This window comes from Panthera tigris, chromosome D1 (assembly GCF_018350195.1).
Source record: "Panthera tigris isolate Pti1 chromosome D1, P.tigris_Pti1_mat1.1, whole genome shotgun sequence".
NCBI classification, from domain to species: domain Eukaryota; kingdom Metazoa; phylum Chordata; class Mammalia; order Carnivora; family Felidae; genus Panthera; species Panthera tigris.
In genome coordinates, this window is record NC_056669.1 from 114153640 (window position 1) to 114181303 (window position 27664).

General features: G+C 61.7%; 1 protein-coding gene and 2 long non-coding RNA genes across 8 annotated transcripts; 2 read left to right on the forward strand and 1 right to left on the reverse strand.

Moving 5' to 3' along the window:
- Window positions 1-8489: 8489 nt before the first annotated feature.
- Window positions 8490-27636, reverse strand: EPS8L2 (EPS8 like 2). Of its 6 annotated transcripts, none has more exons than XM_042959719.1 (22): window positions 26072-27636; window positions 25569-25667; window positions 23052-23158; window positions 22911-22966; window positions 22083-22147; window positions 15118-15279; window positions 14424-14573; window positions 14277-14356; window positions 14053-14195; window positions 13906-13976; window positions 13613-13739; window positions 13300-13388; window positions 13112-13186; window positions 12751-12899; window positions 12494-12626; window positions 12221-12333; window positions 10896-11001; window positions 10118-10231; window positions 9625-9697; window positions 9288-9468; window positions 9055-9187; window positions 8490-8908 (listed from the first exon to the last, which is right to left on the reverse strand). In XM_042959719.1, the coding sequence occupies exons 3-22, from the start codon at window positions 23093-23095 to the stop codon at window positions 8825-8827; spliced, it is 2148 nt and encodes a 715-aa protein (XP_042815653.1). In that variant the 5' UTR covers window positions 23096-23158; window positions 25569-25667; window positions 26072-27636; the 3' UTR covers window positions 8490-8824. The 6 variants fall into 6 exon arrangements, with proteins under 6 accessions (XP_042815653.1, XP_042815655.1, XP_042815651.1 ...); XM_042959721.1 differs by lacking the exons at window positions 25569-25667; window positions 26072-27636 and adding exons at window positions 24154-24962; window positions 25274-25511; XM_042959717.1 differs by lacking the exons at window positions 25569-25667; window positions 26072-27636 and adding an exon at window positions 25696-25852.
- On the forward strand, window positions 11448-12862 carry LOC122231544. Its single transcript, XR_006208815.1, has 3 exons — window positions 11448-11677; window positions 12183-12278; window positions 12777-12862. It is a non-coding gene; the product is annotated as an uncharacterized LOC122231544 (long non-coding RNA).
- On the forward strand, window positions 15136-16605 carry LOC122231543. Its single transcript, XR_006208814.1, has 2 exons — window positions 15136-15276; window positions 16017-16605. It is a non-coding gene; the product is annotated as an uncharacterized LOC122231543 (long non-coding RNA).
- Window positions 27637-27664: the final 28 nt, after the last annotated feature.

Here is a 27664-nt window from a genome sequence, read left to right on the forward strand (position 1 = left end):
TCGGTGCAGAGAACAGCGCAGGGCTTGAACCCGCAAACTGCAAGATCGTGACCCGAGCTGAAGTCACGCTCAACTGAATGAGCCACCCGGGAGCCCCTGGCTTTCGTGTTAGTCTTTGATGAATCTCGGGCTGATTTTGTGCATGTTATGAGGTAGAGGTCAGGGGTCATTTTTCTCGACTTGGTCAATCTTTGTTGAAAGAACCTTCCACTCGTCATGGAAATACAAAAGTAGGAAAGACACGCCACAGAAGAAGCTGATTAAGTTAAAACCACAGGGAAATATCTCCAATCTCTTACTCAAATGGCAAAAATACCCAAAGGCCAGCAATCCCCAGCGCGGGGGAGGCCGTGGAGGAGTGGAACTCTGGAATGTACCATGGTGCGAATGAACTTTTGGGAGAAGGGTTTTGTGGTTTCTTGTATGAAATTCAGCACCTACTGACCACGTGAACCAGCCCTTCTGCTCCTCAGATAAAAACACGTCCACGCAACAAGCTGCACACAGATAATCATAGAAGTTTTATTCCAGCCCCAAACTGGAAACAACCCAACATCCATCAGCAGGAGAAGAGGACAGGCTGGTGGCCCCATGCAGGGAAATGCTACCCTGCGACGACAGGAAGGGCTAGTGACCCCGGCAGTGCCCCTGCACAACCCTCAGGAGCACTGTGCTGCCTGAAAGGAGCCAGACACCGAAGGACGCATGCCAAGGATTCCAGCGTGTGAAGTTCACGGACAGGCGGGCTGCCTCTGGGGGAGGCTGGAGCTGACCAGAAGGGCCACAGGGGAGCTTTCTGGTGCGATAGAAATACTCGCCCCAGATGCCTAGGAGTGTGGGCAGGTGAGTAGCAACAGGTCCCAGGAACTCTCGACATGTCCGTTCTCTCCCCGCCCAGACCCACCGAGCCAGGAGCCGTGGGGCAGCGAGGACGCTTCCCCGGCATGTGAGCGTCTGAGAACCTCAGCCCTGGATCTTTAAGGGGCAGCGGACACTCGGTGGAGACATTTGTCAAAACACTTTGAAATGTGCGCTTCACTGTATCAAGTAAGACCAAAAAAAAAAAAAAAAAAAAAGACAATTACAGCAAAACAAAACAAAATACGAACCATCAGAAACAGCCCCTGTTTGGCAGCTGCCCGCTGGTTCTGAATGTGACGGCCTAGAGGGGACAGTCTCGCAGATGCAGAAAAACGGGTGCCGTGTCAGTAAGGTGTGGGCGGCGGTGTAGGGCCTGTGCCCCGCGTTGTGGCCTGGGAGGCAGAAGGCCGGGGGCGAAGGCGATCTGCGGCTCCGGGGGAAGGACCGGCTGGTTCGCCTGTGGAGACCTCGCCCTGGCTGTCCTTGTGCTGGCGCTCGCCCTCCCTTGGCCGAGGCCGGCGAGACGCTGGGCACGGTTTACTGCCTGCGGGGTGAGAACGAGATGGGTGTGCGTGCGGGTCCAACCCCTGGTGCAATTCCCCAGAGGCGGGAGCTCTCACGGGCCCTTTTTGCAGATGCAGAACGAGGCGCTGGGTCAGCAAGAGGGGAGGACATCCCGAGGGGCCTAGCCCTCAGTCGCTCTCAGAGGCTGCCTGACTGCCAGGGCAGAGGAGGGAAGGGTCCGTGGACTTTGCACCTGCTAATCGCACTGACTCAGGGAAGGCGGGGACTGTTTCCTCCAGCCTTGCACGGAAGGGGCTGTGCCTTCCGGAAGCCCCGGGAGCCTCGCCCCTTGCTGCTGTGTTCACCACACGCCCGCATTTAGGAAGGCAGGTCTGTAAACCTTTGTCCTCAATATGGTCATCCCACTTTGCAACTAAAAACCTGGAATCAGGGGCGCCTGGGTGGCTCAGTCGGTTGAGCGGCCGACTTCACCTCAGGTCACGATCTCACAGTCCGTGAGTTCGAGCCCCGCATCAGGCTCTGTGCTGACAGCTCGGAGCCTGGAGCCTGTTTTGGATTCTGTGTCTCCCTCTCTCTGACCCTCCCCCGTTCATGCTCTGTCTCTCTCTGTCTCAAAAGTAAATAAACGTTAAAAAAAAATTAAAAAAAAAAAGAAAAAAAAAACACCTGGAATCATCACCCGACATTTACAATTATCAGGGGACGCCTTCCCAGGGGCACCTCAGTCCTCCCTTCCCACAGATAATTGGGCCGCTCTCTGGGCCAGCCATCCCCCCGGAAAGGCAGACGATGCTGGGCCTGGACAGCTGGATCCCTGCCCCAGAAAAGTCAATGGTGCCCCTGGCGGGAGGCCAAGAGCACGGACAGTGGCGGTGAAGGTGTATTTGCTCCCTTGCTGCCAACTCCATGATCCCAGTGTGTGTATCCTTCAGGAAGGGGGGGCGCGGCTAGAACCCAGAGGGACCCATAAGTCACTATATTGCCACACGGATGTTCTGACAGAAGCCCAGACAGTAGCCTTAAAGGGCCAGAGTTTGAAATGTCAGTTTTGGCGGAGGGGGGTGAAGGGGTGAAGCCAAAGCCTCAGAGCTATAGAAGCAGAGGGTGAGGAGGGGAGCTTGGGGGGTCTGGGGGAACGTCTGGAGGCCTGCTGGCCAGCTGTGGCCCCATCCAGGAGGGCTAGGGTGGGGGCCAGGGGCCCGGCCCCTGTGCCTCAGCCCGCCCTGGCTCAGCCCTCCCCAGGATACCCCGAAGCCCTGAGCCAGCAGGCCTGTGCAGCAGAAGACAGGGATGACACCCAGGGCCGTCTCGCTCGGGCTGCAGGGGACCCCCAGGAGCCTCGCCGGCACCTCTACCCAGGTGCCTGGTGTACGGAGCCCTGGGGACAGATCAGGCCGGGTCAGTGGGCGGGGGGCCGGCCTGGGAGGTCCAGCCTCACCGCAGGCCTTGGAAGTAGTGGACGGTCCACACAGCCTGGCATTCGTGGGAGGGGCCCCAGACTGCGGCCAGACCAGGACAGCCCCAGGGCCCGTGGCAGGAAGGAAGAGGGGCGGCTGAATGGATGCCGACGCCGTGCAGCCACATACCAGGAGCCGCGGGCCGGGCTGCCCATGGCGGCTTCAGAATAGGCCTCCGTGCGTGTGAAACGGCGCCTCACGCAGTGTCCCGAGTCCTCTCTTTCAGCAAGAGCTGAGCTCGCTCTGGGCGCTGAGAGGGAGCACAGCGGATCTGCCACGCGGGCTGACTGGGTGTGGGGACCAGGAAGCCCGTAGGGCAGAGGCCACTGGTCTGTGCAGAGCAGGGACAGGCATCAGGGAGGCCTTGCTGAGAAGCTGGCCTCGGAGAAAAGGCTCCAGGGCCTGGAGGAGAGCCAAGCAGGGCATCGCAGACCAGCCCGCCCTCCACAGGGACCTGGGTCAGAGCCCGGAGGGCTTGGAGCACAGGGCATTGGCAGCGGGGGGGGGGGGGGGGGGGGGGGGAGATGGGGTAGGACTTGGGTTGTATCTTTTTATTTATTTTGGAGTTTTATTTATTTAGGTAATCTCTACACCCCAGGCGGGGCTCAAACTCACGACCCCAAGATCAAGAGTCACATGCTCCACTGACTGAACCAGTCAGGCACCCCAGGACTTAGGTTTTAAAGGATCTGTCTAGGGGCTCCTGGGTGGCTCAGTGGGTTGAGAGTCTGACTTCGGCTCAGGTCATGATCTCCCGGTTTGTGGGTTCCAGCCCCGCATCGGGCTCTCTGCTGACAGCTCAGAGCTGCTTGGGATCCTCTGCCTCCCTCTCTCTCTGCCCCTCCCCTGCTGGTGCTCCAGCTCTGTCTCAAAAATCAATAAATAAATGTCAAAAAAAAATACAGGATCTCTCCGGGCCCCTGTGTCATGTCAGACTGACGCTGGGGGGGGGGGGGGGGGGGGAGGGGCCACCGCTTTTCCCAGGGGCAGGGACAGTGGGTGAGGCCGCAAGCAGAGCTCTGCTGGTAGAGCTGGCTGTGCGGGAAGGTGGGGGGGGGGGGGCGAGCAGGTCAAGGGTGGGGGGGGCAGGGGCACCCTCTGGTTTAGGTGCGAGGGGAGCAGCAGGAGGGTTAGAGGTCTAGAGCGCAGGTCTGGGGTTAGCCTGGAGAGGCACTGGGTGTGGGAGCATCGCTGGGGGGAGCGTGGATGGACCCGGGGGACGTGATGCTCACGTGGGATCCACTCACACGAGGCCCCTGGAGTCTCCAGATTCCCGGAGACAGAGAGTGGACGGTGGGCGCCGGGGCTGGGGGAGAGGCTGGGGGTCGGTGATTCACGGGGACAGAGAGTGGACGGGGCGCCGGGGCTGGGGGAGGGGCCGGGGGTCCGGGTTTCACGGGGACAGAGCTTCCGTTTGGGAAGATGGAAAGTTCTGGAGACGGAGGGTGGGGATGGGCGCACAACGGCGTGAACGTGCTTAGCGCCCCTGAGCTGCACGCTTAAGAGTCGGTGAAGACGGTACTTTCTATGTTGTGTGTATTTTATCACAATTACAAAATCAAAAGAATCTGGGAGCGGCCTAGCTGGCTGGCTCTGCCCGGGCTGTGTCACCCGCGGGTGTAGAGGGAGCCACTGCACACTGTCCCACCCTCGTGGCCATGGCGGGAGGCCCCTGTTTGCAGCCACGGGTGCCTCCCCACGGCTGGCTTGTGCTTGTTGGCGACCTTGGGCTGGGGCAGCTGAGGCTCGCCTTGAAAAGTCTCTTGCACTTTTTAAACCTCCTGCTTAAGGACGCGAGCGGCGACCACGGACGGCATTCGGGGCAACGCACGCGGGTTGTGAGGACAGAAACGCGCTGGTCGGAAGGACCCACGCCTGTCAGGACGGCGGTCACTCTGGCGGTCGGGCCGCCACTCTCAAGGTCATGGGCGGGAGGGCGAGTATTTGGTCGTCTGAGTCTGTTCCTTCTCTTTTTAATTTATACGTTGGTTCCCTTTCAGATCCACTTCCCGCCGCTAAGGAGCTCTTCCAGCGCCTCCGCTTGCTCGGTTTACTCGCCTTCTCGCAAAAGGTGTATCGTTTCTGAATCTCGATTCTTCCCTTTTCATCCGCGTGCTTCGTTCACACGGTGTGACTGTCACCCTCTCATTTCCTCACTGAGCGCCTCTCCCACATGCACCTGCATTCGGTTTCTCCCCCCGCCTGGCTCTGCTGTGGCAGCCACACGCCGCTCCCCTGCTCCCCACACCCGCGGGGGGCCCTCGCCCCTCCCCCGTGTGCCCGCCACGGAGGTTCCCGGGGGGGGGGGGGCGCGCTCCGGGGGACACGCAGACCCTGGGGGCCGTCCACGCGCCCGTCAACCTTGGCCATCGGCCAGCTTCGTGCGTTTGCCGCTTCCCTCTGCCTTTCTCCGCAGGCTCACTTTGAGCACCTGCTCCGGGTGGCGGGGTGGGGGGGGGAGGGAACTCGCGGCTCCCCCACAGCTGCCCACGCACAGCTCGCCATTTCCCACCGCGAGCGCGGGCTCCTGTTTCTCGGCAGGGGTGCACCTGTGGAGTCCGCATCAAGGCTCTCAAACCGGGGCCTCGGGACCCTTTCGCACAGCCAAAAGTTATCGAGCGTCCCGAGGAAGTTTTGTTTACGTAGGTCACCTCTATCGATGTTTACTATAGCAGAAAATACAACTATGAAAACGGAAAGGCACGCGCTTATCCTTCCTTCGACAACAGCACCGACAGACCGGGCGCCGAACCACCCACGGCACACCGCTCGTCAGCGGCACGAGGCAGGAGACACTGGGAAGATGTTGTTTTGGGGGTTTCCTGAGGCCGTTGCCCCGGGGCCCGGAGGTCGCCGCGGCTCAAGCAGGTGCGTGGGTCCCCCGGTCACTTCCAACCCCCTACGCGCCCGCCAGTCCCGAAGGAATAGGTCTCGCGTTTGCCCAGTCCTCGTCAAGCGTCTGAAACCCCTGGCTTAATCCAGACCCTGAAACCTCACAGTACCCCACCTGGCCCGCTCACCCCTCAGACCCCGCTAAGCGTCAACAGGTAGGCGAGCCCCTGTAGCTCGAGGTCGAGCCACAGTCACGTGGTGGTATCTTGGGGAGCCAGCACTCGAGCACAACGAGCGCATGTCAGCGCAAAACAGGTACTCTTCAAACAACATGGCGAGAGGAGGGGCATCGATGTGTGTTGTGCAAATCTGGACGCCGGGCCTCATGCAGGAAGGAGAAGGAAAAGCCTCTTTTTAAATGGCAGGGAAGCCTCCCCACCCCCCGGCCGCCCCGTGCGGGCTCAGCCATGGGATGTGAGATCGGCTGTCGAGGAGGGGGAGAGGGGAGCCACACCGATCGTGGGAGGGCCACAAAGACGCGCCTGTCCCCGAGACAGAGACGGGCGTTGTCTAAGGAGACATTCGCTCCAGCGTAGCCGGGCACAGGGCGGATGCCGGACGGCAGCCCACCCCCCTTGCCCAGTGTGCCGCTCCTGGCTCCGCCCACGGTCAGACGCTCTGTGGTCCCCACCACCCCTCCAGACCCTCCTCTTCCCTGCTTGGCCAGTCCGGTGTGGGAGGCGAGGAGGTGAGAGGTTAGTGACACAAATCAGGCCAAACCGCATTGGAGTCCCACTCCTCCCCTGCTCTGGGGCCCTAGGCAGGTGGCCTGGCCCCTCAGTGCCTTGTTCTTCAGCCTTGCCTACTTCACAGACACTGAGGTCACCAGGGGGCCAGGGAGGGCGGAGCTCGGACATCCCCAGTCTGGGAGCCCTGGACAGCAGTGCCCTCAGAGCAGAGAGCACAGTGACTCCTCACAGCTGTCCTGATAGCTATGGGACTCTGGGCCCATCACTGCGCTCCCCAGCGCAAAGGCAGTGTCCCCAAAGCCCGTACCATCCCGGTGAAGGCAGAACCCTGCTGGGTGGGGGCAGGGGGCGGGCGAGTGGGGGGACTGGGAGCAGGGGGAGCCGGGGTCCCCACCACTGCTCCAAAGGAGGGCTTCAGCCAAATAGGGCTGTGGCGGGGGGGGGGGGGGGGGCGTCCAGTCAGAGGCCTATCCCTCCCGGTGGCTCCGGACTGAAGGTAGCCGTGGGTTTCTGGAAGGAGAGCCAACACCCCATCTGATCCCTTTTCCTTCTGCGTACTATTTCCCTGTCTCCCGGGTTCTGCCTGGGAGGATCGACCTTCCTCTCCCAGCCTCGGGTCTGGGGGAGGACCTTCCTCTCCTGGGGTGAGGAGGCCCCAGTGGTCAAGGCTGGGTGGTGGTCCAGAGGGCACGGCAGTCCCAGCTCCTGCTGACCCAGCCCTGCTGCCTAGACTCTGCCCCACATGGCCTGTCCCAGCTGAGAGTTGGTGCTTCTGAGGCCTGAGGGCGGGGCCGGGCTCAGGGCCAGACCGGAAGACAGCCAGGGCCAGACCGGAAGACAGCCCTCTCCGTCCCCCAACCCCACAGGTACAACCTCTGCCTCCGAGCCCCCTGCGGTTGTCCTGCCCGCCACATAGAGACCCCAGGACTGGCCCACCAGCTGCGTGGGGGAAACACGGGTGGAGATGCCCCCCATCCGGCCAGGTATTAGGGTGCCCCCTGGACGCCAAGCACCACAGCACTCAGAGCTGCCAGCAGAGGGCGCCAGAGGCCTCCTCCGAGGGTGGGGCCCATGTGAGCTCAGGTGGGCACTGGCCTGCGGTCAGGTGTCCTGGGGTGCAGAGCGCAGCCCACTGTGTGCTCAGGGACCCCTCCACTCCTGCACTGACGCCATCACAGCTGACGGCCAACCCAGTCCCATGTCCGTCCATCCACGCCCTCCCCTAGGGTGCCTCCCTCACTCAGCTTGGGGCCGAGCTTGGGCCTTCTGGACCCCGGGCCTGAGTCAGGGGTCACGGCCAGCAGAATGGGCGGGGCCCCCCTCAGGCCCTCACCTCCCAGAAACATCCCCCAGGCCCGCTCGGACACACGTGCAGGTGAGGGGCTCCTGGGCGCACCCCCTGGAGTCAGGGGTAAGTGGCCTCACTTGGGATGTCCATGGCCTGCCCTCTGCCCAGTGGCTCTTACAAAGGGTGCCATTGCAGGGGGGAGCTCCAGGCCCACACTGACCCCATCCCCACCCGCAGGAGACAGACTGGCTGCGAGCATACTTAACTGGTTTAATGACACGGCCTTTGAACCTTGGTCACCTGTCATCTCTGCAGAGTTCGGGGCTCCAAGACTCACCCACCACCCACACAGCACGCAGGGTGAGCCCGGCCTGAGACCCGGTCAGAGAAAGTTCCTTTCTTGGGCTCTGCCTTGGGGGCGGGAGCGGCGTTGGGATGGGGGCGTCGAAGGCCATGCTGGGGTGAGAGCATATCCAGTCCAACCTGGCTCCCCGCTCCCCGAAAGGGTGGAGCACGCACCCTGCCCCAGTGGAGCCTGGAGCCACCCCCCGGCCACCTTTGGGGAGCGATGCGCTGGGTGGGTGCTGTGGGCCGTGCCTGGGGGCGAGGCCCCGCTCGGCGCCCAGGGTGGCTGAAGCCTCCTGCCCTTCTGGCCCACAGCCCATCCACAGGCACGTGAGAAGCAGCAGCCAGGGGCACGAGGTTGGGGCCAGGGTCACAAGCGCCAGGAGGAGCCCCCATGTGAACGGGGGGGGGGGGGGGGGGCAAAGGGTAAGTCCCGGCTGCCGCGTGGGGGTCCTGTGGCCTCAGGGAGGGGGCGGGTCTGAAAGCCGGGAAGGGGGCGGGGCGGGGCTGGAAAGGCCACGGCTCAGGCTTCAGGGGCAGGTGCGTGAGGGGCTGGCATCTCCAGGCGGCTAGTTTGGCGGAACAGGGCCTTGGGGCAGGCAGCCTGGGGGGGGGGGCCCGAGGCGCTGGGGAGCCTGAGGACAGGCCACGTGCCACGAGGCAGGTGAGGCGCCCCCAGCCGCCCCCCACTCCACGTCCATGATACGAAACATACACACATCCAAAAATAACCCTCCACGCACTGGGGTGGGCCCTGCCGGCCGGCTCTAGCTGTCCTCCTCCACTCTCCTCTGGTTCTTGGAATGAAACCTGCTCATGAGTTCCTCCAGCTCCGAGCCACCTTGCTGCTTCTGGGGAGGGAGGGGTGCGGCAGCCTCAGCCTCGGGCCCCGCAGGCCAGGGCCCCGCAGCCTCCCCCTCCGCAGGCGATCTAGGAGCACCGGTAGGGGGGCGGCGGCGGGGAGCGAGGCGCGGGGCGGCGTGGGACGCCCACTCACCTCCAGGACCGCCTTCTGCACGGTGAGCTGGCTGTACACGCGGATGCCCTCCTCCCCACACACCTTCTTCAGTTCCTCTTTGTTGAGCGAGAAGAGCTGGGGTCCGGTCAGAATGCCCAGGTTCTCCACGATCCTGGGGCCGGGGGCGGGAGGGGGGTGGGCGTCAGGGCGGGCCCCCCCCCAGGTGAAGGCCTCACGCACCCCCGCGCCGCCCCGCCTGCGCCCCCGCTCACCGCGGGCTGAAGGCCTTGGCTTCCAGCCAGGCGCGGACCTCGTGGGGGTCGGACTCGTAGGTGAGCGGCAGGCCCACGGGCTGGCTGCGCTCCACGCGGAAGTGCCGCTGCGGCTGCGTTTTGATGTTGCTAATCTTCTTGATGAGCTCGTCGTTGACCTCGTCCATGTGGTGGATCAGCTCTGCGGGGGGCACCCTGCACTCAGGCCCCACCCGAGCTGATCCAGGGCTCCCCACACTGGACGGGGACCCTCCTCCCCCTGCCTCCCCCAGGGCACCCCGGGCCGCGGACCCGCACCCGTCCGCCGGCCCTCATCCCCCAGCAGAGCGCCTCTCACCTTCTTTGTTCCCTGCGAAGCTTGGGGGCAGCTTGTGGGTGGGGCTGGCAGGACCCCAGTATTTCAGACTGGCCTGCAAGGGTGGGGGAAAGAGGCGAGCGGGTGGGGGTGCCATCAGCTTCAGCTCCCCCCCTCCCAGGGCCTGGCCAGCAGGCAGGACTCCGGGACTCAGAGCAGGGGGTGGGGTGGGGTGTTTGAGGGGGCGGTGGGGGGGTGTTTTGTGGGAGGTAGGGGGGTGGGGGGGTGAAGGATGTCGGGGTGGAGGGTGGGGGGCGTGGGAGTGTTTTCTGGGGGGTGTTTTACGGGGTGTGTGGGGTGGGGGGTGGTGGGGGTGAGGGGGGCGGGGGTGTTTTGTGGGGGGTGGGGGGGTGGGATGTTTTGTGGGGGGTTGGGGGTGGGGTGGTGGGGAGGTGATGAGGGAAGGGGGCATCTCTCCTGAGATGTGGCTGCACCCACTCCTCCACGACAGCAAGGTCCCCCTCCTCCCACTCACCTGCTCTGGGGGGACGTCCTCCAGCCGAGTCTCGTCCAGGATGCTGCAGGGCACGTAGCCGGCCTGGCCGCTGCGATTCCGAAGCTTCCACCACTGGTGGCCATCTTCCAGCACCTGTGGGCACCCCTTCCTCTCGTCACGGGCACCAGCGCAGGGTGCGGAAACCCCTCTTTACAGGTGCGCCAGAGAGAGTTCTAGGCGTCTCTAAGCTCAGCCTCCCCCCAGTCCTATGGGGCTGCCATACCCCCCCTAGGAGCCCCCGCCCTGCCCAGCCTTTCATCCCACCCACGCGGCTACCACTCCCCACCCCGCTGCAGCGGCCTCCTGCAAGGTGCCTCTAGCCTTGTGCATGTAGATCACCCACCCCCCCAGCCCGCTCCACTTTCTGTCCCCCACTGGATGGCCTGGATTCAGGACTGGCACCAGATGGATGGGGCCTCAAGGGGGCTCCAGGGCTGGGTGTGAATGACGAACCCTGGCTGAGTTGGAGGGTCCCCTAGATGGGCACAGGGAAGGCCCATCCTCCAGCATGAGCCCAGCCTAGCCGAGCACAGGGGCCCCTGGGCCCCCTCTGAGAGCCCCAAGACCGGGAAGCCTTTCAGCCAGGCTGTTTGGGGGGGGGGGGGGCGGGCAGGCTGTGGACCCAGACTGGAGTCTGGGGGCCGCGGTCCCGGGGACGGGGTTGGACAGACGTGCCACGGGCCAGCATCAGGCAGCCTGGCTGCTGCCTGCGGTCCCCCCCGCCCCCCTCCCCCCCACAGCCCAGGCCCCTGCTCACCTCCAGGACCTCGTCCTTGAGCACTGACAGCTCGTTGGCATTCCGGGCCGTGAAATCATAGAGGATCCTGACGTACTTGGCCATGGCCGGTGCAGGTTCGTAGCCCCTGCGTGGAACAGGAGGGCTGAGGCCCAGGGCTGGGCCCGGGGAGCAGCTTCGCAGGTGCGTGCTGCTCCTGTTCAGCTCTCTGAGGTCGCAGAGGAGACAGGCTGAGGCGCATCAGCCGGGAACAGAAACTGTGACAGCCCCAGAGCGCCTGGGGCCCCACGCGGAGGTGGGGGCCGTGCAGCGGGGTGGGACGCCGGGGCCTGTGGGCACAAGGCCTGCCCCAGCCCAGCCCATCTCAGGGGTCTCCGGGCCCGGCCCCCCAGGGGAACCAGAACCAGGCCTGTACCCGAGAAATGACCGGGCACTGCCATGCCTGGAAGCAGGTGATCACTGAGGGGGGCAGTCGGTACGGCACAGAGGACTGCCCACGAGCTGCAGGGGCGTGGGGTGAGGGGCTGCCCTGACCGAGGGTGTTCCGGCCACAGCAAGGAGCTGGCCCGTGGCTGCCCCTGGGCTGGGCTGTCCCCCCTGGTCAGTCTGGGCAGCCTCCTCACACAGCTGTGGGCCTCGGGACACCATGCAGGCGAGGGGGCCGAGGCTGACGTGGCTCCAGAGCCAAGACTGGCCGGGCTGGAGATCAGAGGATGAAAATGTGTCTCCCAGTGTGGCCCTGGGCGGGGCACCAAGGACATCAAGCTGCCGGTGTGCAGCAGAGAGGGGCGTGCTTGTTTAAGGTACAGGTTTCGGCCCCCTCCCCTCCTGAAACCGAATCCTGAGATCTGGCAGGGTGACGAGCATCGCAGACAGATCCGGGGCCAGGAGTGGGAACAGAAAGGAGGAGGTGGGGGAGGAAGGGAGGGGAGTCCCCCAGGCCCTGAGTCTGTTGAAGGGTGTGGGGGGGGGGCGGGGAGAACGACTGTCCGTCGCTCAGACTTTCAGTCTCCTCTCTGGCTCTGAGGTTAAGCCTAAATCAGTGTCAACGAGGTGACAGGGATTGGTGACCTCACTTAAGGTCGGCGCCCTAGTAAACTTCTAACGGTAATTCTGAAACACACGTGAGAAGACGCAGAAAAGGATGATGGGTTAGGCTGATGAGTTTATGGCTAGTTTGGGATATGTTCTAAAGTTAGAAGGAAAACCTGGTTCTAGTTTGGAAACACGCTGTTTTGAACCTCACGAACAAAACATTTGCCGCCACCTGGTGGCAGCATACTCACGTCAGAATCTCCGCATTTCTAGGAGTGAGCGCCGCACTCTCGTTTTTAAGAGGAACTTACCTGTGAGCCTGCGGGGAGCTGACCGGTGGGAGGACGTCCCCCGGAGGTGTGGGCTCAGGTACGAGGCTGTGTTTTGGGGAGTTTCGAAAGGATGGTCGGCTCACTGGAGTCGGCTGTGGGGAAGAAGGACCACCTGGGCTTGGCACGGGGTGAGGGCCAGGGCAGGGGGGCGTGGAGAGGGCAGTGCACAGAGGTGGGCTGAAGAGGCGGGCACTGGTGGAGGACGCAGACGGCCGGCGGCGCCGGGGGGGGGGGCGCTGTGGGTGCTCTGACCTCGTCATCTGGGGCAGACGCCAGCCCCTCCACTTCCCAGGGAGCCTCCTGCAGCACATCCAGGGGTGGCTCCCAGCCGCTGTGGAACTTGGGCACGTAGAGGGGTACCTGCGGCTCCCGTGGCCACTCAGAGCTGGGGGTGGGAGATCCTGGGGGTGAGCTGCGCCCACCCACTGGAGCCCCCCCCCCCCCCCCCGCGAAGTTCGCGCCCCACGCCCTGCATCACCCCTCCCCGCCCTCCCTGCCTGCTGACGCACCGGGGGCGTGTCCATGTCTCCCCCAGTGACTCCCACAGCGTCATCTCCTTGGGAACCAGGTGGCCTCGCAGGAAGCCCACGGCGTCGCGGGAGAGCACGGGGCTGGTGACGGAGCATGCGATGTCTGGGCCCCCACAGGTGCTGACGATCTGGGGCACAGCGGGGGTTCAGAGAGGGCCCCGCCCACCGGCCCCCAACCCCAGCTGGCTCACTTGCAGCGCCACAGGCCAGCACGCTCGCAGCGTGGACGCGTGGCCCCAGCTGCCCGCCCGAGGCGGGCACTTGCGTCCCCCCACCTTCAGCCAGGGGCGAACCACCCCGGGGCCCCGCTCCCCACCCCCCCACCCCCAGCCCCAGGCACCAGGTCTAGCGGTCCAAAGAGGAAGTGCACCAGTTCCGCAGCGCTGGGGTTCTGGATGTGCTTCTGCAGCTTGGCCTGGGGCGGGGGGCACACAGATGGGCGGGGGGATGGCGTCGGGGATAAGGGGGGCAAGGACCCGGGCCCCCCCAGTGTCGGCACAGAGGGTGGGAAGGAGTTGGTGTACTCACAAGCAGGTTGATAGCCAGCTTGATTTTCTGGAAACAGTCAACAAACTCGGCCTCCGAGGGGGGCCGTGCCCGGAGCGTAAGGACGCCCTCTGGAATGTGGGGCAGTGGCTATGAACCTGGCTGGCCCAGTCACTGCCCCCGGCAGCCACCCGGCAGCCACCTGCTCAGACTGGACCTCTTGCAGCCCAGTAGCCACGTGTCCCCGTGACCCCTATCCATCCGCCTCAGCTGCACCTCGGTCTCTCCATCCTCTCAGGCATCCCCCCAACCCCAGCCGCTGTCCCCTCCGCCCTCCACCCCACCCCCTCCGCACCTGCTGGCCCCTTCTTCCCCTTCTTCTTCCCCCTCTTGCGCTGGTTCAGCTGTTTGAAAGCCTCGGCCGCCTTCTGCAGCCGAGCCACGAACCACTCGATGTCGTCCAGGGCGCAGTTGAGGATTTGCTGGGGTCAGAGCGGAGGCAGGGGTCAGTGTGAGGCGCCCCCACCAGCTGCAGGGACACTCCCACGCACTGTCTCTTGGTCCCTGGCCTGGGGGAGGAGGTGGCTGCTGGCTGGGGGCTGGCCGGAGGGGCCCACGCCTGATGGGGGCTCGGGCCGCGAGACCCACCGTTTCCTTCTCTATCTTCTGGGCCAGCACAGCCCGCGGCTCCTCGTCCTGCGACTCCCGACGGCGGAAGCCTGGATGCGGGAGGCAGAGTCAGGTGCCACCGACGGCGGCCGCCCCCTCCCGCTCCCTCCGGCTCCCTCCGCGTACTCGGCTCGCTGAGGGGCACGGGCGGGCCCACTCGGTTCTTGCTGGACGGAGAGTCACCGCCGTGGCGCTGGAAGGGGATGGGGGCTGGGCCCTTGGGGGCGGGCAGGACCGACTGCCGCTGCCGGATCTTCTCCCGGTGGCCCCTGCAGTGGGGGGGCAGAGGCCCGCTCAGCCCGGCCCCGCCGCACACCCGGCCCTCCCCGCCGCCGCGCTCCCCCACCTACTTCAGGGTCTGCGGCCGCATCTTCTTCCCCAGACGGCAGTCGGCCAGCGCGCTCTCGATGTCCTCGTGCACGAGCTCCGCCTGGCGGGACGGGGCGTCAGGCCGGCTCGGGACCCCGCCCCCGCCCCGGCCGCCGCCCCCTCCTCACCTCCACCTCGTCGCAGTAGAAGAAGTGGATGTCGGGCTTGCTCTGCTCCGAGTCCTGGCACACGAGCAGCAGCACGGACGGGTAGCGCAGCTGGTCCAGCACCGTCTGGCTGTGCCGCACGGTGGGCAGCGGGAAGTTCTCCAGCTCTTCCTGGGAGGCAGGGGGCTCGGGTGTGGGCTCGGCGGTGCCTCCGGGTCGCGACCGCCACTCGTGACTCGAGCGCGGGCACCGCCGCGGACGCGCGCTCCCAGCCCCGGGGGCGCGGTGCGGGGGCGCGGTGCCCGGGGCGTGGGCGTGAGTGGCGAGCCCGGCCCGTGGGGGGCGCCCGCGGACACAGACGCACACAGGAGGGGCGTGGCTCCGACGCAGACCCAGGCACGGACTCTGCCAGGCCGTGTGGCACGCCGACCCCCGGACACAGCCAGGCCCTGTGTTGGTACGGCGGGTGGACGGGCTCTTGCCAGGGGTGGACAAGGCGCTGCTGTTGTGACACGGCTCCCCCGGATGCTCAGCCCCGCCCAGGTCTCCCTGCCCTGCCTGCTGCCCCGCGCCCTACTCAGCCTGCCCCGCCCCCGCAGGAGCCCCCGCCCCCCAATGCGGGCCCCGCCCCCAGATGGAGCCCCCCGCCCGCGCCCCGCCCGGAGGCCCCGCTGAGCGGCTGGGCCGTGTCCCTGCTGCCCTGCCGCCACCGCACCTGGGACTCCACGTCCAGCAGCCGCAGTGACTGGTCGTTGACCTGCAGCAGCATCTCCTGTGTCCAGACCTTCTCCTTGGAGCTCAGCTGCACCAGTTTCCGGATGGCGTCCTCCACAGACGCGATGGCCTCACTCTTGTCCATGATGAACGTGGCCAGGTGCTGGGGACGGGCGGGGGAGTCACTCTGGGGAGAGCCCTCCTAGTGCCCAGAACCAGGGCCGAGGGGTTGCACCCCGGGGGCCTGAGGGGTCATGCCCAACCCTGGGAGCCTGGGGGGGGGGGCGGACATCCCCTGCCCTGGGGGGTCTGAAGAGACACAGCCCTACCTTAAGGGGAGGTCTCTGCTCTGCCTTCGTGGATGTCCGTGGGGGCCGCGGACACGCCCTGATAAAACCCTTGGGAGTCCTACACAGACGATCCCTCACCCTTCCCCATCTCCTGTAGCTGGGCTCCAGGAATGCTAGCCTTCCTGCTCCCCAGAAGACCTGGTTCAGGGTCACCGCAGGGCCTTTGCGTGGTCTGTCCCCACCTTGCCTCCCCTACTCTTCTCCAGCTCTCTTTTCCTTCAGGGCTCTGCTCAGACCTGCTGTTCCTGCCTGGCCACGGCATCACTCCAGCTCCTGGCCTGCCTTGTTTTCATTGACCACGATCCGACATTATGCTGAACATGATGTGCTCCTTTGTTTCTTTTCTGGCTGCTGGGTTCCCTGCTATCTCCCCAGTGCCAGGGACAGTGGCTGGCACACAGTGGGCCCTCAGTGAATATGCTGGAATGGCCATGTGGGGAGCTCATGTGGGGTGGGTCTTGGGGACTCTTGGCCAGCCAAGCCCTCCCTTTCCAGGGACCCTCCTCCTTCCTCTGTCTCCAAGACTGACCCAGGCTCCTCCTCCCTCCAGACTCCCCCATGTGTCCCACCGCTGAAGTCAGTCAACAATGCTTCGACAGTCGGGGAAACACTACTTAAATTCCAGGTAGTCAAGACCCAGCTACAAAAGTGCTAGAAGAAAATACTGGATGATTCCTGAAGATCTCAGAAAGGCCTTCTTCACAGAGGGACTTCCCTAAACAAAGAAGAAAATCCAGATGCCCAGAAGAAAAGACCGAAAAATGTGACTTAATCTGCTTGGGAAAAAAACAAAACAGAACAAAAAAAACACCATATACGAAGTAAAAAAAAAAAAATTCGGAAAAACAGATGTAATAGATATAGTGAAGGCTAGTTTTCTTAATATTTATAAAGACCACTATGCGTTACAGTGACAGCTCTTACTTGTTCAAGGCTCTACTTTGTTAAGCAAAGTTATTAAGAATACCGATGATAAATGAATACACAAATGAAAAAGATCTGTGACTAAGTAAAATAGTAACACCCCAGTAGGAAAATTGGCAAAAGACACGAACCGAGAGTCTCCAGGAAAACCAACATAACTAACTTTTTAATATAGGAGACTGCATATAATCTCAATAAAATAATCGTGAGTGCAAGTCTGACGCTACTACTTCTGAAATGAATCAACTGCTGAACGTTTTACTTTTTTTTTTCTTCAAGTTTATCTATTTTGAGAGAGGGAGAGAAGAGAGCAATCCCAAGCAGAGCTGGACGTGAGGCTCGAACTCACAGACCATCAGATTATGACCTGAGCCAAAATCAAGAGTCGGATGCGTGACCGACTGAGCCCCCCAGGTGCACTGTTTTACCTCTTCTGTTGCCCAGCGCTGACGGGTCCTTGCGGGTCACATGTGCAGGTTAACTGTGCAGAAGTGGGATCCCCACCCTGCATGCGCCTGGTGCTCTGGGGAGAAGCCCAGGACACCTGGAAAGGCGAACGCACTCCCTTGTCACAACTCAGATAACCTGAACACGTGTGCGACGTGGCACGGGCACCAGGCTGCTCCCTGCAGCACTGAGTGTGACAAGAAAGGGTGGTCCCAAGCTACGTGAGCATCAGCAGTCAGAGGGATCAGTGGGCAGCGGGACATAAGGCTGGCCGTCCGCGCGAGGCAGGGGGAGCTCCAAAGCACACGTTGTTAGCAAAACCCGCACAACCAAACCAAATAAAGCCACGCACCCGGCCGCAAAACAGGTCTAGCGCATTTTGATGGAAACCCCGCACACTGTGCTCTCTGACCATCGTGGTGGTAAAATAAAAATCAGTACCGTTCGATAACTAGAAAACCCTCAAATAATTGGAAATTCAGCAACACGCTCCTACATAACAACCGATGGGTGAACGAAGGCACGAGAGAAAGAAGAAAATACTCAAGAGACAAACGAAAACGAAAACACAGCACAGCACAACGTAGAGACGCAGCACGAGCAGCGGGCGGGGGCGTTTGGAGCTGCAAATGCTCACACGGTCCCCAGGGAAAGGCAGAAGATGTTCCGAACTGGATGACAATAAAGGCATGGGCATCAGACTTGCAGGATTTCGCTAAAGGAGTTCATGGAGGGGGACGTACGGCCTTAAATGAATATTAGAAAAGAAGGGATGTTTGGGGCACCTGGAGGGCTCGGTTGGTTGAGCGTCTGACCTCGGCTCAGGTCATGATCTCACAGTTTGTCAGTTCGATCCCCGAGTCGGGCTGGCTGCCGTCAGCACGGAGCCTGTTTCGGACCCTCTGCCCTCGCCCCCTCTCTCTCTGTCCCTCCTCTGCCTTGCATATGCTCTCTCTCTCTCTCTCTCAAAAATAAATAAACATTGGGGCGCCTGGGTGACTCAGTTAAGTGTTTGACTTCAGCTCAGGTTATGATCTCGTGGTCCGTGGGTTCGAGCCCCATGTCAGGCTCTGTGCTGATGGCTTAGAGCCTGGAGCCTGCTTTGGATTCTGTGTCTCCCTCTCTCTCTGCCCTTCCCCAGCTTGTTTTCTCCCTCTCTCAAAAATAAATAAACATTAAAATAAATAAATAAACGTTAAAAAAGAAGAAATATTTAATATCAGTGATATAAGCATTTCCTTTAAGAAACTAGAAAAAGACAAATAAAACCCAAAGTAAGTGGAAGGAAGGAAATTAGGAGCAGAAACCAACAAAGTAGTAAACAAACAATAGAGAAAAATCAACAAAGCCCAAATTTGGTTCTGAAAAGATTAATGAAAGTGATAAATCCTAGCAAGATTGATCAAAGGGAGGGGGAGGAGAAAACACAAATTATCAATAACCAAAAAAAAAAAAAGAAAAAAGGAAGGAGCGTCTGTGTGGTTCAGTTAAGTGTCCAACTCTTGATTTTGGCTCAGGTCATGATCCCAAGGTCATAGGATCGAGCCCTGCACTGGCCTCTTCACTGACATCTTGGAGCCTGCTTGGGATTCTCTCTCTCCCTCTCTCTCTCTGCCCCTCCCCTGCTCTCATGTTCGAACTCTCTCACTCTGTAAAAAAAAAAAAAAAAAAAAAAAAATCTGGGGCACCTGAGTGGCTCAGTCGGTTAAACATCCGACTTTGGCTCAGGTCATCCTCTCACAGTCTGTGAGTTCAAGCCTCGCGTCGGGCTCTGTGCTGACAGCTTGGAGCCTGGAGCCTGCTTCGGATTCTGTGTCTCCCTCTCTCTCTGTTCCTCCCCTGCTCTCACTCTCTCTCTCAAAAATAAATAAAGATTTAAAAAAACATTTTAAATCTATCTAGAGACGTGTGCACTCTAGAAAAAAAAATATATATGCATGTACTCTCATGCTCTTTAAAAAATATATTCATATATATAACCTTTCTTTCCCACAAAGAAAACCTTGCATTTAGAGGGCCTCATAAGTCAATCCTAACAAATACTTAAGCAAGAGATAAAAACAATCTTTCACAAATTCTTTCCGAAAACCAAAGAGGAGGGAATACTTTCTCACTCACTTTTCTAAGGCCACCATAATTCTAACACCAAAACCCGTCAAGGCTTTGCAGTAAAAGAAAAATTACAGACCAACATCTCTAATAAAACATTAATGCGAAAACAAAATATTAGCGAATTCGTGCATCAACACATAAAAAGAATAACACACATGCACACATGAAGTCTGTCCGGAAACGCGAGGTCGTTTCAACATTCGAAAAAATCCTATCAGTGTGACTGACTTACGTTAACAGTAGTGAATACACCTCTGTAGATTCAGAGACAGCATTTGACAAAGTTCAACACCTTCCACGACGAAAGTTCTCAGCAAACAAAGAATGGAAAAGAGCTTCCTCGGTAATAAAACGTATCTACAAAAATACAGCATATACAATGGGGAAATCCTGGATGTTTTCTTCTAAAATTGGACACAGGGCAAAGATGTCCACTCTGCTGCTTTTACTCAGTACTGTGCTGGTGATCCTAGCCAGGGCAACGAGGTACGAAAAGTAACGTGGCTCCGAATAAGGTATCAGGCGCTGTATTTCAGACAACCTGATTGTATACAGAGTAAATTCGATGGATCTACAAGCAAATCACTAAAACAAGTAAGTGAATTCGGCATCTCAGCGCACTCAGTCACTGCACACAAGTTCAAAGGTTCCTCCGTGCGCTAGCCACAGCCAGTTGGAAAATGGCTTTAAAAGAAAAACCAGTACCATTTACAACAGTGTCGACAAGTCAAACACCCGAGGAGTGTTTTAACAGAAGACACGCAAGTCCTCGGCGGTGGAAACAACAAACGCTCCGAGAGAAGTCAGAGAAGCCACTGATACGGGACGAGATCCCGCGTCCACAGGCGGGAAAGACTCGGGATCATTTAGATGTCAATTCGCGCTACGTGGATCCAGAGGTTTGACTCAATGCCGGTGAAAACTCTAGCGGGCTTTTCTGGGGGCGGGGGATTGAAATGGACAGTTTGATTCTAAAAGGTAAGAGCAAGCACAAAGATCTTGGAAAAGTCGAGAAAATCTTGAGGAAAATATAAAGTTGGAGGGCTCACATCGCCTGATTTCAAGGTTGATAATACAGCTGCTGCAAGTGAGAGACCGTGAGGCAAAGGGGTCCGTGGACAGATCCGTCCACGTTCAGCTAAACATTTCTTGACAAAGGCACCAAGCAAGTCAACCTCCGGGAGGAGGACAGTCTTCTCAGTATGGCTGCACGTTTGCTACAGAGAAAAACTTAGCCTTAAGTCTCATACCCAAAAACTAATTTCAAATGGATCACAGACCTGAGTGTAAAAGCCTCAACTCTGGAGTTTCTAGAAGAAAACACAGGAAGAGATCTTCAGAGCCTTGGGTCAGGCAATGACCACTCCCCACCCTCCAAAAAAAAAATCAAAACCCAAGAAAACAGCCCTGACCATAAGAAAAAGTGGATATGGTTGGATATCATCAAAATTAAACACTTCCGCTCCTCGAAAGACAGGTCACATCAACAAGCCAGACTGGGAGAAAATATTTCTCATCCACACACCTGACGATGTGCGCAAACGACTCCTCGCGGTCCAGAAGGCGGATGTGTACACTCAGGTGGACAGAACGGACCATAGGAAGGGTCGCCAGGGGTGGGGCGCGGCTGGTGGAGATGCCCCCCCCCCCCGCCACTGCAGCCTACGGCACAGACTCTTGTTGTACACGTGTGCTTTCTTGAAATAAGTTTACCGAGCAGAACAAAGTGTTATAAGCTATATGAATTCAGTTATGGGAAGGGAGGGATTCTCCAAAAAGTAAAGCTTCAGGGATGTAGGAGAGCAGTGTTGTTGACAGTGGGGAAGACTGACCACCGGGGTCAGCATGACTGAGCTTTGGGGTAATGGAGCTGTTGTGTCCTGACCACGGTGGCACTGACTGCAACAGAACCGCCCCCCGCCCCCCTCAGCTTCACTGTACGCTAACTTAGAGGCTTTAGCAGCCCCCCACTGCCAGGGTGGGTCTGATCTTGCCCCCACCTCCCACCCTCTCTCTGTGCCTTGGCTTTCTCGTCTGGGAGGGCCAGGCCAGACCACTCACTCCCCCAGCCTTGCTGACTGCTGGGTGGGCAGGAGGGGTGCCCCTGGGCTGGGGTCTTTCCACAGGCTAGCTTGGACCAAAGTCCAGAAGGGCTGGGAGTCCCCAGTGGCAAAGGACGGCAAAGTCCCCACAACCCCGAGAGAGGCGGCTGAGCTGCCTGGGAAGACCTGTCCTCACTAGATACCCTGCCCTTGGGCCCTGAGCCAGCAGCAGCCACCAGCCTGGCAGGGAGGGCTGCTCCCTCAACACAGCCCAATTCAAGAACCTAGGGACTCCCAATGTCTCTGCAGACCCATTGTATAGACCAGGAACCTGAGGCTCAGAAAGTAGTGACACGCCCGGCTTCTGTGGGTGTGAAGGGGTTCTATGTGCGTGTGGGGGTCTTCATCTTGCTGGTCCAGGGCCCCCCTTCCTGGTCCAAGCTCTTCCTTCCTGGTCCAAGCCCTGCTTCCTGGTCCAGGGCCCCCCTTCCTGGTCCAAGCCCCCCCTTCCTCCCTTCTCAGCCATTCTCAGCCCTGTTGTCCTACAGGTTTGGACAGTGGCTAGGAACCAGGAAGGTCACTTAAAAAACATATTTCCGGAGTTCTAAGTGTGAATCAAAACTGACCTAGAGTAAAAACCCTCCTGAGCTGGCAGCTGGTCTTAAGTTCAGTTAACCAGTCTGGACTCTCGCTGAGCCCATCAGAACTGGCCATGCCAGGCTTTCTCTGCAGAAGCTCGGGAAGTGTGTCTTTGTCCCACCTAATGCCTCCTAATCTAGTTCCTTGTTTGGGGGCCAGGATGGCCAGTTTCCTTCCAGCAGGTTTTCCCACCCGAGTGTTGCCAAACAGCACCCGAGGCTTGTCCCTGCCTGGCCTGTGTTGGCCACCGGCATCTCCCCTCCCCTGACATAGCTCCAGGGCTCCTGTGTCCCCCAGACTGTGACCTTCCCAGGACTGGAGGACAGGCGTGGGGCAGTCCTTGGCTCTGGCTGCCCGCTGTGGGCGTCAGAAGCTGGGCTGACCCCTTCCCTCTGTGCCTCAGTTCCCACACCTGCCCAGGGACCGGAGTGCTCCTCAGGGGCTGGCCTCACCTGGACATGGTACTGGGAGGTCTCATGCATGATGATGTTGGAGTTGGAGTACTTCTTCCTCTGTTCTGAGCAGGGAGCCACCGGTCACTCACCCCAGAGGGCAGGACCCACAGCCCCTAGTTCAGGTGGGACTGGACTCCCAGGTTGGGCCACAGGGAGGGCCAAAAGGAGGCGAGGGGTGCTGCCACCAGAAAGGACTCAAGGGTATGAGATGTGAGTGATCCCCTCCCCCCCAGGATGGTCCCTGCCTAGGAAAGGACCCCCAGCTCAGAGCGGTGATAGGGGTCTGTCCTTGAGGGGTGCAGGAGTCTCAACAACTCCTCCCATGGAGGCCCCTTGCCAACCTTCCTGGGAAGGGGTCCAATCCAGGGCTTCCCCCAACTCCCAGAGCTGCCTGCCAACATCTCCCGGCCCCTCCCTGGCGCTCCTGACTTTCCAGACAGGGCACCGAGTCCAAAGGCACAAGTGTGTGTCTGCGGGGAGGGGCAGAGTCGGGGGAGGTCCTGGCTGGCCAGGCCCCGCCCCCGCGGAGCAGACACCTGGCGCTCCACCCAGCCTGAGCCCCGCCCCCCTGGGCTATCTGGTTGCAGCGAGGAGGGCGGCCGAATCAATATTGATGGTTCCTGAATTATTAGTAAAGGCCTCTCTCCTTACGGTGAGGGAGGGAGGGGCCTGAGCAGCTAGCTGTTGCTTAATTAGGGTCCGGGGGCCTCCTTCGGGCACCCAGGGCTCACGTGCCTCTCCCCTGGTGCCCCAGCCCCAGCACAGCCTGGGGGGAGGGGAGTGGGCGAGACCCCACGGCCACGTCCGTCCAGGAGACTCACTCACCAAACAGGTCCTTGGCACTCATCTTGGCCACACCGTCCGACCGGCCCAGGCTGCCGCTGCAGGGGAGGGGCGCCGTGAGGGCGAGGCCCACACCGCGCCCCTCCCTGGGGACTGCTCCGCAGGTGGGGGGTGGGGACTCACTTGGCAGCACCGGGGCAGCAGCTCACGGACCCCAGCTGGCTCATGGCGTCCTCGGTCGTGGCTGGCGATGGGGGGTGATGGAGGCCTGTGTGGCCTGGGTCCAAGGCCTAGTGGACAGGGTAGCCGAGCTGACACCTCACTGGGGCCTGGTCAGTGGCTTCAGGGCTCCCAGGGCGCGGCTTGGTCTCCTGCTCCACCCACCGCAGGTCCAGAGGCTGCAGCCCTGGCGTCCTGGCCAGATTCCCCAGTGTGCTTGGGCGGGGTGTCCTCAGGGAGCGGAGCCCTGCCTCCTGGATGTGGCAGGACCTCCCAGCCCATGTCCCAGCTGTCAGATGTGTGCCCCTATCTCACTCCAGACCCTTGGTCCTCCCCAGGGAGCCCCAGGACGGGCCAGTAGAGGGGTCCCACTCCCGAGGCTATCTGGCGTGGGGCTGCAAGGACAGTGTCCTGGTGGTTCTGAGACGGGACTGGGGGAGGAACCACCTTCCAAGCAGAGGGAATGCATGTTCAAAGGCCCTGAATCAGGTGGGAGCCAACATGAGAGGACAGCAGCACAGGATGAGACTGAGTCTGGGATGGGGTTGGGGGGGAAGGTGTGGCCCTGGGGACCCAGAACCCAGAACCCAGTCCAGAGGGAGCCCACCCTCAGGGGGGTGAGCAGAGCCTTGTATCCCTGGGCCAGGCTAACATGTCCTATGGTGTCTGTGCCCCATGGGGACCTCTGACAAGACTGTCCCTCTGTGGGGGGTTCAGTATTGGGGGTCTGCTGGAGTGGGTACTCATAGGCCAGGAGTGCTGGTACCTGGGGGTGGGGAGCACCCTAGGACTTTCTGGTTTGATCAGGTCCCACCTACGAGGAGGGCTTCCAGGAGGTGTGAGGGGTCTGGGGGCTTCGGATCACCCCTTCCCATGTGCCACTGAGGGTCCTGGCTCTTTCAGGATGGGTGGGAGTAGGGGCTTGGTCAGATTCCTCTGACCATCTGCCCGTGGAGAATGTCCGGAATGCTCATGACCTCAGTGAGTGAGCCAAGTGTTTGCTTAATGGGATTCCTGATGGGCTGAGCCAAGGGCACTGGGCACGTGTGTCCAGGTACACACACACCTGGGCAAAATCCAGGCCTCTGGGCACACACAGACAAGCACAGGTTGACACATGGCCCTTCTCCTTGGGGAGCCTAGGCTGAGAACACTGTGGCCTTCACCTCCCTGGAGCAGGGTGGCGGGGGGCCTCGGCAGGGCCAGCCAAAGAGCTGAGTCCAGGAGCTGGCATCTGGGTTGGGGAGCAGCTGGGGGAGGGGCCGCCTACGGGCCCATTCCGGTCAGCTGACCGGGGCAGGGGAGCTGGGCAACCCCAAGGGAACCGGACAACACCTGGGGCCCAGGCTGCACTTTGGTTTTACTGCGGCCATTTTCCGGGTGCAAAGGGAAGGCCAAGCAGGGTGCCTGGCTGGGCCGTGGAGGAGGCCCCAGCAGGGCAGGGAGGGTGGAGGCGCCAGCCCCAAGTTCAAATTCCAGCTCATGCAGGCAGGCCGAGTGACCTTGGGGAGGAGTCGGCTTAAAGCCCAGAGGAAGCTGGGCGGAGCCCTGGAATGGGGGGACCCCCCCCAGGCGCTGGCTGTGCTGGGGTCTGGGAGCTACAGGCTGGGGAGGGCCCAACCAGGTTGGTAAGCAGGGACAGGCCTGGGAAGCCTGAGTGGGGGAGGAGTGGGCTTAAGGCTCACTGGGGAGACAGGCACAGAGGACCCAACAGACAGGGCCAGGGGAGTGACGAGCCACTGAGGCCCTGTTCTAGGCAGGCATCAGGAGAGGCCTGGGCAGGGCCCTGGGGGGTGGGGGGAGAGTGCAGAGGTAGGGAAGGAGAGACGTCACCAGCTGGGCCCCGGCTCCCAGCGCTGCTGGGGCCACCTCCACCTGGAGTGGGGGCAGAGGTGGTTTGTGGGTGCGCCTGAGAAGCACCTCAAGCCTGCCTACCCTCCTCCCCTGCCACCAGGGACACCTTCATGCACAGGGACCACCCCAGGCCAGCCTGGCCCAGGGAGGAGGGACCCAGGGTAGCCTCAGGCGGGGCACCGGCAGGCCCCTGCAACACAGCACCCAGCCTCCTCCTCCCTGAAACTCCCACACCCCTTGACCCAGAGCCTGACCCTAGCCTGATGTTTCCTTCTCGCTCAGACACCCAGGAAGTGCCTCCTGACCTGACAAACAGAGAGCCACTGGCTCACCTCTGTCTGGTGTCTGGCCGCCAAGGAGGCCCAGCCTGTCCCATGGAAGGGGGGGGTTTGGGGCCCCTTCACCGGAGGAAGGGGTCCCCCCCCCCCTCCCGCCAAGCCCGGGGCTGGGAGGGGGCCGGCTGACTCAGGTCACCGCCGCCGCCCCAGGACCAGGCGGGGCAGACCAGGCCGCAACGGCACCGGGCGCCTTGGCCGCGGGTTCGGCTCAGCGCTCTCGCACCCCGTTGCCCCTGGCGCCCCGGCCCGGCCCAAGGACTCAGGCCAGAGCCTCCAGTTTCCCGGCTACCTGGGGAAACTGAGGCCGAGCCGGACCGCCTTCCGTTCGCGGGGCTCCTGGGTCGCTCCTTGGCCAAAGCGCGGCGGCTGCCCGGCAGGTCGGGGTGCGCTGGGTGGGAAACCGTGGGGGCGCTCACCTGCTGCTCCCGGCCCCGTGCCCGCGCCGCCGGTGGGTGCCCTGGTCCGCGCGTCCGTCCGCACGTCTGTCGTCTCCTCGCCTCGGCGCCCAGGCTCGGGCAGCGGGAGGGACGCGCGGCTGGGCCGGGCAGGGGCGGGGCCGCGAGGAGGAACCCGAGCGGCAGGTTAGAGACCCGGGAGCCGGCGGGTGCGGGGGGAGGGGTGGGGACAGGACGAGGACGCCCCGCCTCTCCGGCTCGGCCCCGCCCCCCGGGGCTCCCCGCGCTCGGCCCCCCACACCCACTCCCACTCCCGTGGCCCCCTGGACCTGCAGGCCCCACCCACCCCCAGAGCCGGGGCGCCCGCGGACGGATAGGCGGATCTGGAGCCCCTCACCCCGGAGATGCGCCGGTGACCGAGCAGGGCGAGGCTCTGAGATCTTCCCGAGGCAGGCCTGGATGAGCCCTAGCAGATGCCAGGTACCCCCCAGCCTCAGCTGCCGCGGCAGAGGGGCTCTCTCTGGGGCCCCGGGACAGACTCCCCTCCCCTTCAGCCGGCCTCTCGGCTCTGGAGGGATGGGGGGAGTGCTAGGGCCAGGCTTTAGTCTGCAAGTGGGTGTCAAAGGTATGATCGGAGGCCAGAGACCCCAGGGCTCTGCGCGCTGAGCCTCCAGGGCCGGAGAGGGGCCCTCTCCTCCACAATTCAGTAGATCCTATAGTCTTTTCTCGTAGCCTCAACCAACATGGGCATCCCCAGAGGGATGTGGGTGTCAGACGGGAGGGTGGGGATCCTGTGGCCCAGACTGTTCACTGGTGCCAGGGACCAGAACAGGTGGGGGAGGGCACTCCTGGCAGTGCCCCCCTCCTTAGGCCCAGGCCCCACCCTCTGCCCTCAGCGTAGGGCAGGGGTCCTGAATGGACTCCCAGGATGCCCCTGCTCAGCCAGCTGACTGGGAGGAAGTGGAGAAGGGGCAGAGGGCAGGTCCGGGCAGCGGTGGGCACCCCCTGGCACGTGCAAGGACCCAAGGGCTCTGGCTATGATTCCCGGGGTGGTGTGGGGGTGGAAACGGGTGTGTCAGGAGGCAGGGTCCCAAGGCAGTTGGCCTTGTTTGCCTGGCACTGACGTGGAGCGCTTCCTGGGGAACCGCCTGGGGAAGGGAGGCACACTCGGTCCTGGACAGTCAGTGGCACTGCCTTTTCACGGGTCACCAGGACCCCGGGGGGCGGGTCTCCCTGCCTGCTGTCTGAAGCATCACAGGTGAGCTCTCCTAGGTGGGGCAGGAAGTGGCCTTCTCCTTGGGCCCAGCCCTGCCCCCGAGCCCTGGCAGGACCTGGCTTCCTGGTTCTCTCTCCTACTCGGCTGAGCACTGGGAGAGGAAGGCACGGGCCTGCCCTCGTCCTTCCTGGAGACAGAGCCTGGACGGGCAAAAAGTGGGAAGGCCGGCACACAAGGGAGCAGCTGAGGTGGGGACTGTAGCACTTCTGAAATGAAAGTCACTGTCCCCAGACCAGGACTGACCCTGATCAGGAGGCAGCAGAGAGCCTGGAGTCCCAGGCTGGCTGGTGGCCACGTGGAGCTGTGGTGCCCTCCGTGGCAGCTGACTGCCACCTGCATGTAAACAAAGTGATAGGGGTGTCCGGAGCCCAGCTCGGGGCAGGAGATCATGAACCCTGAAGGCCACAGGTGTCCGGCTGCCAGAGTCTGCAGGGGACCTGGCTGGGCGCTCCCAGAGGCAAGCGCATCAGTCCCGTCCTTCCCGAGTCCGCACGGCGCCAGCAGCAGGGAAGGCAGCGGGGAGGCAGGAGGACGCCCGCTGGTCCGGAGCCAGAGTGGGCAGCGCAGAGAGGTCCTGCTCCCACTTGCCCCTGCCAGGACAGAGGCCATGGGGGGCGCCGCTGCGGCCCCTCGAGGAAGCCAGTCCCCGTGGAGGTCCTGGACTGGCCCTGAGGCCTGGCTTGGCTGTCCTCCGGGGGAAGCCCTCCTCCTGGG

Coding starts and splice junctions, on each gene's coding strand:
- EPS8L2 (XM_042959719.1), bottom strand. CDS start 23,095: ATGAGCCAGCTGGGGTCCGTGAGCTGCTGCCCCGGTGCTGCCAA. Junction 22,148..22,910: donor GAGTGCCAAGGACCTGTTTG/GTGAGTGAGTCT, acceptor CTCCCTGCTCAG/AACAGAGGAAGAAGTACTCC. Junction 9,698..10,117: donor AGGACGTCCCCCCAGAGCAG/GTGAGTGGGAGG, acceptor CCACCCTTGCAG/GCCAGTCTGAAATACTGGGG.